The sequence below is a fragment of the Ostrinia nubilalis genome, chromosome 5 (assembly GCF_963855985.1).
Source record: "Ostrinia nubilalis chromosome 5, ilOstNubi1.1, whole genome shotgun sequence".
NCBI classification, from domain to species: Eukaryota; Metazoa; Arthropoda; class Insecta; order Lepidoptera; family Crambidae; genus Ostrinia; species Ostrinia nubilalis.
The window spans coordinates 7,670,233-7,679,977 of NC_087092.1; the positions used below are offsets into that span (position 1 = coordinate 7,670,233).

General features: G+C 39.5%; 1 protein-coding gene across 1 annotated transcript; it reads right to left on the bottom strand.

Annotated features, from left to right (window-relative positions):
• Window positions 1-6,334: 6,334 nt before the first annotated feature.
• Window positions 6,335-9,638, bottom strand: LOC135071754 (NECAP-like protein CG9132). Its single transcript, XM_063965544.1, has 5 exons — window positions 9,458-9,638; window positions 9,178-9,383; window positions 8,878-9,059; window positions 8,452-8,648; window positions 6,335-7,853 (listed from the first exon to the last, which is right to left on the bottom strand). The coding sequence occupies exons 1-5, from the start codon at window positions 9,541-9,543 to the stop codon at window positions 7,796-7,798; spliced, it is 729 nt and encodes a 242-aa protein (XP_063821614.1). The 5' UTR covers window positions 9,544-9,638; the 3' UTR covers window positions 6,335-7,795.
• Between the last annotated feature and the right edge of the window lie 107 nt (window positions 9,639-9,745).

Genomic DNA, 9,745 nt, shown 5'->3' on the forward strand with positions numbered 1-9,745 from the left:
TGCCCACGCGTGGCCCTCCCCCTGAAACTTCTGGTACAAACTCTCCTGCACCTCCCCAACACGCAAAACCTCCTAGCTGAGGAACCCCACCCTTCTATTGAATTGCCCACGCGTGGCCCTCCCCCTGAAACTTCTGGTACAAACTCTCCTGCACCTCCCCAACACGCAAAACCTCCTAGCTTAGTAACCCCACCCTTCTATTGAATTGCCCACGCGTGGCCCTCCCCCCGAAACTTCTGGTACGAACTCTCCTGCACCTCCCCAACACGCAAAATCTCCTAGTTTAGCAACCCCACCTTTCTGTTGAATTGCCCACGCTTGCCCCTACCTTGGGAGGGTGGGGGGGACTTCTCCCCTATCGTCAGCCAGCCCGCTTAACTTCTTTCCTGACCCAATTTTGCTGGAGGATTCCGGAAGAATAGAAGGAATTGTGAGAAACAAAACTAGTGCGATAAGTTTTTTGAGTAGTGAAAATTGACGCAGTTTTTTGGGAAAACGACAGTACAACTCCAGATCCCCCCTTTGCTAGACATTTTATATGTCGCGGGTACCTTTTCATACACCCCCAACCCTTTTCTTATGAAAATAGTAGATAGTTAATCAAATAATCAAATTAACGATTAATGATTATGATTAATTAATCTTAATCAAAATTTTTGATTAATGATTAATTAATCATAGTCAAAAAAAATTGATTATGATTTTAATCATTAATTTTTAATCATTAATCAGATTAACTTTTTGCCAACACTGGTTGGGAGTGTATGAAAAGGTACCCGCGACTTATAAAATGTCTAGCAAAGGGGGGATCTGGAGTTGTACTGTCGTTTTCCCAAAAAACTGCGTCAATTTTCACTACTCAAAACACTTATCGCACTAGTTTTGTTTCTCACAATTCCTTCTATTCTTCCGGTATCCTCCAGCAAAATTGGGTCAGGATAGAAGTTAAGCGGACTGGCTGACGATAGGGGAGAAGTCCCCCCCGCCCCTCCCAAGGTAGGGGCAAGCGTGGGCAATTCAACGGAAAGGTGGGGTTGCTAAACTAGGACGTTTTTTGTGTTGGGGAGGTGCAGGATAGTTCGTAACAGAAATTTCGGGGGGAGGCCCACGCGTGGGCAATTCAATAGAAGGATGGGGTTGCTAAGCTAGGAGGTTTTGCGTGTTGGGGAGGTGCAGGAGAGTTCGTACCAGAAGTTTCGGGGGGAGGGCCACGCGTGGGCAATTCAATAGAAGGGTGGGGTTGCTAAGCTAGGAAGTTTTGCGTGTTGGGGAGGTGCAGGAGACTTCGTACCAGAAGTTTCGGGGAGAAGCCCACGCGTGGGCAATTCAATAGAAGGGTGGGGTTGCTAAACTAGGAGGTTTTGCGTGTTGGGGAGGTGCAGGAGAGTTCGTAACAGAAGTTTCGGGGGGAGGGCCACGCGTGGGCAATTCAATAGAAGGGTGGGGTTGCTAAGTTAGGAAGTTATGCGTGTTGGGGAGGTGCAGGAGACTTCGTACCAGAAGTTTCAGGGGAGGCTAGGGGTGGGGGGCAGGTGGTGGGAGTGTGGGGTTGCAAGTAAGTGCTGGAACGGTAGGGGAAGTGGACTGATATCCTCCTACGGGAGGTCGGAAGACTGCACCGGAAGTTTCAGCGAGGGAAGGGGGCGGGGGGCAGTCTAGGTTACTTTATATTTATCTAGGTATGACCTGTCATAGAATTGTAGCCTAAAACCAAACATCTAATATTAGAATTCAATGTTTTAACATTGTTTTCGATAGAACATTTAAGAAGTTAATCAAGTTAATCAAATTAATGATTATTGATTAATGATTAACAAATTAATCATGATTATGATTACTTTTTTAATCATGATTATTTTAATCAGGATTAATTTAATCATGATTAAAATTAATCAAATTAATTAATTGATTAAAAAATTAATTGATTAGTGCCAACACTGGTTAGCACCCTGCCTGCTAGCACTAAGCTGGCACTACAAATAGCTGGTTATGTTTACAACGGAGTTGGTAGCGTGACCGTTTTTATCCTACCTACATTTTCGGTTAAGGATTCAGAGTAGACGTGCGCGCCGGTCGAAAAAAATCGGGCGGCGGCGCGCCACGAAAAAATCCACGGCGGCGGCGTAACGCCGGCGGCGTGGGATTTTTCAACTTTGCATATTAAGACGTATAATGAAAAACCAGCCTTAAACGAAAGAACTTCATTAAGTAAACTAATAAGATGACTCAATCACTTTTCTTGACAGAAATATTTTGTTTGCAACTTTTATAGTAATTGTCGTGCACAAAAATTATTTTAATCACCCTAAATGGACTCAGCCGGCACCTTTTGGCTGTTAAAAGCAATCCAGCAACCGAAAACACTCTTTCACTCGGAGTGCTGGTTGCTGGAATGCATAACAGAGCCTGAGCTAATGATGATAAACGAGGGTAGGCAGATTGTCTGGTTTGCCAGTAGGACAAGATGTCCCCGTCTTCAAGTTCCGCAGGATCAGCAGTAGCTAGGTATTTCCAAGCTTCCTGGTCAACAGCATCATCGAAGCTGGAACCATGAGAACTGTGTTGCATGCTGTATTTGCGCGAGAGTTGGGAAAGTATTGAAACTTTACTTGTTCTCTGGCTCGGCTGGGCAGCGTTCGGGAAGCTTCTCAAGTCAAAAGTCTTTGACCAGTGTGTGTTGCCAGTGATGGAATACGGATCTGAGACATGGTCGCTTACCATGGGCCTCATAAGAAGGCTCAAGGTCACCCAAAGAGCGATGGAGCGTGCTATGCTCGGAGTTACCCTGCGTGATCGAATCAGAAATGAGGAGATCCGTAGGAGAACCAGAGTAGCCCGCAGAATCGCTAAAATCAAGTGGCAGTCAGTGGGTGGAAGTTCTTGAGTGGCGACTACGAGCCGGAAGACGTAGCGTCCGACGATCTGGTGAAGGTTGCGGGAAGTGCCTGGACGCGAGCGGCGCAGGACCGGTCTTTGTGGAAATCCTCGGGGAAGGCCTTTATCCAGCAGTGGACGTCTTTCGGCTGAAACGAACGAACTTGTACTCTCTTCTTCCTGGTGACCCTCCTGATGTAATAATGGTTGATTATGTTCGTAGTAAGGGATTAATTCTTTGGTATATTCTGCCAAGAAACCAGCTGGAGTTAATTTGTTAGCAGTCAGATAGAGATCAACTTCTCCAAGCTTTATAAACCTAATAATGCTGCAGCAACAACAGCCTTACTGGCTGGGAAGCGTGTGTCCAGTTTCATCAACATTTTCCTTTTTAGGGATGTTATTATTAGCGACTCGTCATCATCAATCGAATTAAGCACGTCTTTTATTTCGGCTTTAAATACGAGAGCAAGGTTGATCGTGCTCGATTTTGATGCTGATAAAATTTCAACAATTTGCCGAAACTTGCTCAGAAAATTGCATAAATCCTCTAACAAAATTAACAAAATCCATTCTGCTTGGGAAATTGTCATAACATCTTTCTTGCCCTATCCGACGTAAGATGTTATTTATCGGGTTCCTATTACAACAGTGTGCCATACTTTCGAGCATTTCTAAGACACTGTGCCATCTCGTTGGAGTAGAAGTTTTAACTGTATGTTTGCCAAATTTCCATATAAGGCACGAGCTTCTGTCGCTTCTACCACGTCTTCACTGTCTTCAGAGATTGGATCGTTTTCATCTTCCTCTATCACTTGAGAAACAGTCTCCAAAGATCTTAAAAACTTGTTCATCTTCTGCCTCTTTCTCCAATTCTGGCAAACGATACCTGACTGTTTTTACTATTTTCTTGTTTTTCGTCACAAGACTTAAAACTTCGGGTGTTTTCTTTATTCCATCAACCGTAACTAAGTTATGGAGACCGTGCCCTAGGCAAAGATGGTTGTCAATATCTGCCAGCTCCGTTGCCCGCTTCACATTAGATTTATTTTAAACTTGTATTCTCTTGCGGGTTTTGTCTCGGCGCGAATTTTAAACTACCGGCGGCGGCGGCGGCGCGCTGACTCCTTATGGCGGCGGCGCGCCGCGGCGGCGCGCACGTCTAATTCAGAGAATAGGACAGTTTAGAAAAAATAGGCTGTACTCACGCTGTTACATGAAAATTGATATTCGACAAAAACGGTAGTACGACATTCAAAACAGCGTGTAGGTACCTTATAACTCTCAAGCGCCGTTTTCGTATTTACGGGTCCATTTGTCGCAGTTTCTCAACGACATCGCAGATAGTAAACCACAAAGCATTGCTTTACTTCAGTAGCTAATATACTTAACTACCGTAAATAAACATAGCGTGGAAGTAGCCAGTAGGTATCTACACACTTCTTCAATCATAGCAAAATCTTCAAATCCTATTAAGCCAGAACCTCCCACATTTTCTAACATGTTGCTGTTTAACTTGTTACTTTACAAGTAAATTACATTTTGGTACGTTGTCCATCCTAGCCAAATAGAAAACCGTTTGGGAATTACTAACCTACCTGTAAGCTTCATAAAGTATTTACGTGACTTGTTAGGCCCAGAATCTATTTATGTAGGTAGGTACATTGATAGAGCGTAACTTGTAACTTTAATCCGAGTTGTTTTTGTTGTTAATGAACCTTTGACATAGGTGCCGCTTACGAGAAATACGAGTATGTAAGTAATATCATGGACTTATAAATTACTAAATCCGTTCAGTAGTTTTTGCTTGAAAGAGTAACAAACATTCAGACATCAATACAAACTTTTGCATTTATAAATATTAGTAGGATTTAGGTAGGTAGGTTTCCCATTTTTCAATTACTTGCGCTGCTCTACGTACTTATATCAAATAATGTACCTACCTAACTGCTAAGCATTTCCATTTGCAGCCAGCCGACGGGAGCGGCACTGCACAATACTGCACAACGATGATAAAAATTAAATTAAAATCCGGAGTTTTCGGATTTTCCTCTCTAAGTTAAGTATTTATTGACACGTACTTTACTCTTAACGCTTGATAACACGCACCTACTTACTCATTGGCTTTATAATAATTAAGTGTAGCGCAGAAAAAATATTAATAACTTACGAGTATCTACTCCTCTGTTCCTACAAATAGCATTTTGCTTCATCGTTTCATTATGATTTATTTTTAAAAAATTTACGCCAGATCTTAAATTAATAAAGCCAGATGATATGATATTGAAAGCTCATGACAAAAGCTCTGCTCCGCTTTGGAGATTGAAACGACAAAGGTGTAAGTAAATTGTGAAATAAATAGCCGCACTACATAATATCTATGGTTACCTACGTGTGCCTACGATTAGGTATCATATTTATAGTTAGAGGGTGTTTCAGCTTTCTAATTTTTTGAGGATTTTCCTACAAAAACTTTCGGTGGCAGAGGTGTATTTGGTTCCCTTGTTTTATAGAGATATTTTGTCCATTTATGCATGTCAATTAAGAAAAATAAAACCACAAATTGTTTTCCTCGGAACTCTATCGGATGAGGCTAGTAGACTCTATAGTAAATTTCCTGACCAAAATGACAGTTGACGGACGGATTTGGATATGGATTGATTTGAAAATCGGCTTGAAAAGATGATAATAAATTGTACTAATTTAAAAGATGATAATAAAGTTATTGAGTAAAACCTAGGACCTAATGCTCCGGTTTACAATAAACAAGACGCAAATCAATTTGACCAAAATTTTAAATACATAGATACTAACTTCGCCTGGGGTTTTCCCGGAAATTATTCGAATTTTTCGCCCTAACACCATCCTTGGCTTCAACAAACGTAGAAAAAAGAATTGGTAAAATTTGTCCCGGCGTTGTTGAGTTATGCGCTTACCAACACATTTTGCGAATCATTTTTATATTATACAGGGTGTAGTTTTGTAAAACAACACCCATCTCAGGGGTGGTAGTATACACGACACTGATGCCAAAAAAAATTTAATTTTCATGGAAAAATCCATGAAATTGTAATTATATAAATATAATAATATAAATGTAAATTGTAGGAAAATGGTATTATTACGCGGGCGAGCTATCAGTCCGTCCCCTCGCTCTCCCGGAGCGGCGGCCGCAAGTGCTCGGAGGTGTAACAAGTTTTTTTACTAATAAAGTGATAGTTAAAATTTTATTTATAAATAAATAAATAAATATCCTTGGACATTTTACACTGCGCTTCTAGTCCCAAACTAAGCAAAGCTTGTACTATGGGTACTAGACAATTTATATTTTTCTTGTAATTACTTTCATGTGTACTACCACCCCTGAGCGTTGGGCTGAGATGGGCGTTGTTTTACAAAACCACATCCTGTAGATTATTTTAAAGTTGGAGTTTTGCCTATAAATTAAGAATAACAAATCTGTAGTTTAGATTTTTTATTGTATAATAATATTATGTTTGTACATCTCTTGAGAATGACAAAATACAGATCTAATCCTTGGGCGACCAGAGTTTGTTCGTCCAAGGTCTATATCATAACATTTTCTAAGCAAAACATTAACTTTTGTACACAGTGATAATGTACCTCATCTACTTCGAATGTAATGTGTAAATTAACTATTTACATAGAAAGTCTATGACATGCCTCTTAACAACGACATCAACAACAATAGGCAAAAAACTATATCTACTTTTCCATAAATATGTATAATTTTACATGTGTTACAACATATACAGACAAGAAATATATAATAATTCACGTTAAATATTATTGCATAATTCTTAAGAATATTGTGATCTGGTATCTATTCTTTATTTTACCTTAAAATTAGGTACATTTAGATACTAAAAATAAAGTTAGGCCGTCACTATATTACCATTTAGGTTCTAAGAACCTATTGATATAATTTATGGTGAATGCGTTAACTTTGACGTAAATAAAATAGCATTCATATGTAACAAAAACATAAGGAGGACTATTATACATAATATAGCATTGATAAAATTATCTTATTGCAATTAGTTGTTGCTAATCGTTATTGTCGTTTCATTATTATTGACAGACTGTAACATGGATAACATATAATATGGTCCAAAACTCCAAATAAGAATTTGTAGCATGTAACCTATGCAATTTTATATTTGTTACAAAATTAAAATTAAATAATGCATTACAATACCAAGATTTGTATGATGATAACATAATGGCAGCCTCAATTAAATAGTAGACAAAAATTCGTAGTTTAAGTAACTCTAATATTCCATCAACCAGTGGAAATAAAAATATAAGCTACTTTCATTATTGTATAGTGCTGAGCTGAGTGTCTCTTTCATTGCTTATATGTATATTTTGTATAATATTTTAATTTACTGAAATTTATAAAGGGGACAAAGACCACAAGTACTTATTACAATCACACCATTAAGTACCAAATTGAGGTAATGACAGAACACAAGTCTATTTGTCCCCATGCCTGTTTTTAAGCATTTAATTCAATTTTAAAGGATGTAACTAAAAACATATTGAGAAAAATATTTCACAAGTACATAGAGCTACTATGAGCAATGCTATTTATATTAATATCTATGTTTACATAGATAATACTACATTATAGTGGGTATACTATTACAGTCTAAAAGCCAATAACTTAAACATAAGACTCTTATTATACATGCAGAAATTCAGTTTGCTAATAAATGAATAAAAGCAAAAGAATATGAATGAATATGCTATACCAGCTGCTATCCATTGATTGTCGCAGGAATGTACTCAGTCGTTATACAATCAACTGATATGCTACTCCTAATATTAAGTATTTATGTAAGTATTGTGCATCAAATCACACAAGACAACAGAATACTTGCAAACCCATTTTCTATCTTCAAAACTGCACCCAGTTCTGTTGATTGGCAGGTGTAGTCGGCTTTTGGCTTGGGGCACTGTAAATTACAAAAACATTACACACTCAAGTCTTATAGAAACAAGTTCGTTCGTTCGTTTCAGCCAAATGACGTCCACTGCTGGACAAAGGCCTCCCCCAAGGTTTTCCACAATGAACGGTCCTGCGCTGCCCGCATCCAGCACGGGGCACATAGCTCGTAGAGACGATGGCCGTTGGGGCAGGAAAGTTCTCGAGTGGCGACCACGGGCTGGAAAACGTAGCGTGGGCAGGCCTCCTACTAGGTGGACCGACGATCTGGTAAAGGTCGCGGGAAGAAACAAGTAAAATAATGGATTTACAAAATATTCTAAAGCCTGGTCCGTAAACACATAGAATTTTGTCCAATGACCCCAAGCTACCCATCCTTATCGCTCACGGACCAGGCTTTAAAGTAGACAAAGAATGAGTTATGTAGGCCTAAGATGCGCGCCGCGATAAGCGGTTATCACGCCATTTTATCGATTTTCCCCATACATTTTGACGTCGATAAAAGTTATCACGGCGCGCATTTAGGCCTAATGAACAAAGTTATAGATATAAACAAAGTCGGAGAGAGTGAGATATGTTTATATTTGATTGAAAAGAAAAAATATTACCTAGCCGAGTTGAATTCACCCCAGTCAGAGTTTCCTGGTGCAGCAGCCACGGCAGATGATGGTGACGGGGCATGCTGCGGTGACGGTGGAGGCGGCAGACGCGACCCCGACCCCCCGGGCGGCGGGGGCAGCAGGCCTCCACCCAGGCCCGACCCAACACCACGCCTGGGCTTACTTCCTTCACTGCCGTCTTTCTTCTACAAGTATTAAGAAAAAGATTTTTGTATTTTTGATGACAACAATAAATTAGATTTGTTTTTATAATAAATTAGAAAAAAAAGTTTCTATTTTTTGAGTGGTAAGCAAGGTGCATATTATTTTATTAACTTTGTTTTTTTTTAACTGAAATTACTTGAAACTTATAAGTACTGAAATCAATGATAAATCTACAAGTAGATATGTTTGAACTAAGAAAAATACACATACTGTAATCTTCATATTGATCTTTATAGTCTCTCCATCCTTAAACCCGAGGTCCAGATTCTGCTGAGGAGCCTGCTCCCCTTCCTGCTCCTTCCTCAGCCACTTGAAGTGGTCTTGTAAAGCTACATTGAGATCAAAAGAGTCTGAACGGTCACCAAATCCTAGACCAATGTATGCAGTCCTCCCTGAAAGAAAATTGTCCTTGAGTAGTAGTCAACTTAGTGTGGTTAACTTCAAATCAGTTCTACCAAGTTTATCTTAATAACAGAAATATTACTGGTAGGTTACAATATTTTATCTTACCATTATCATCTTGAATCCTCACGACAAAGTAACGTGAACTGTCGGTAACAGATTCCAGGGCCACTCCAGGATATTTATCAATGGGGCATTTCGCGAATAACTCCCCAGATGCTTTATCCTCCAATTTCATTATCAGCTCCTCGCCTTTTGCGACCAGTCGCATACGACCTGTCCATTGAGGCTCCTGCAGATTCCAATCAGCCGCCCTGAAAAACGCCTACTTTTAGCATACCTACCTCAAACAATAAAACAGTGAGAGTTGAGACAAATAAAAACTTACCTATACCCTCTATTGGTAGTTTTCGGGGGTATTTTAAATACAAACACTTCATTTTTTACCAGTAATACACTTTCATACGACTCCATGTTAATGAGCTTTTGATTTAAAGTATTAATGGCATAAAAAATTACTGCACTCCAATCTGTTTCAATATTTTGTAGGAGAAGAAACAAGAAATACCTAATTCTTTTTATCAATGAGTGACGTGACATTGTGACGTTGACGTTGACATTCACGCCAAAGATATAATATATGTGATGCAACATCTGTGGATGCAACGATGATGCA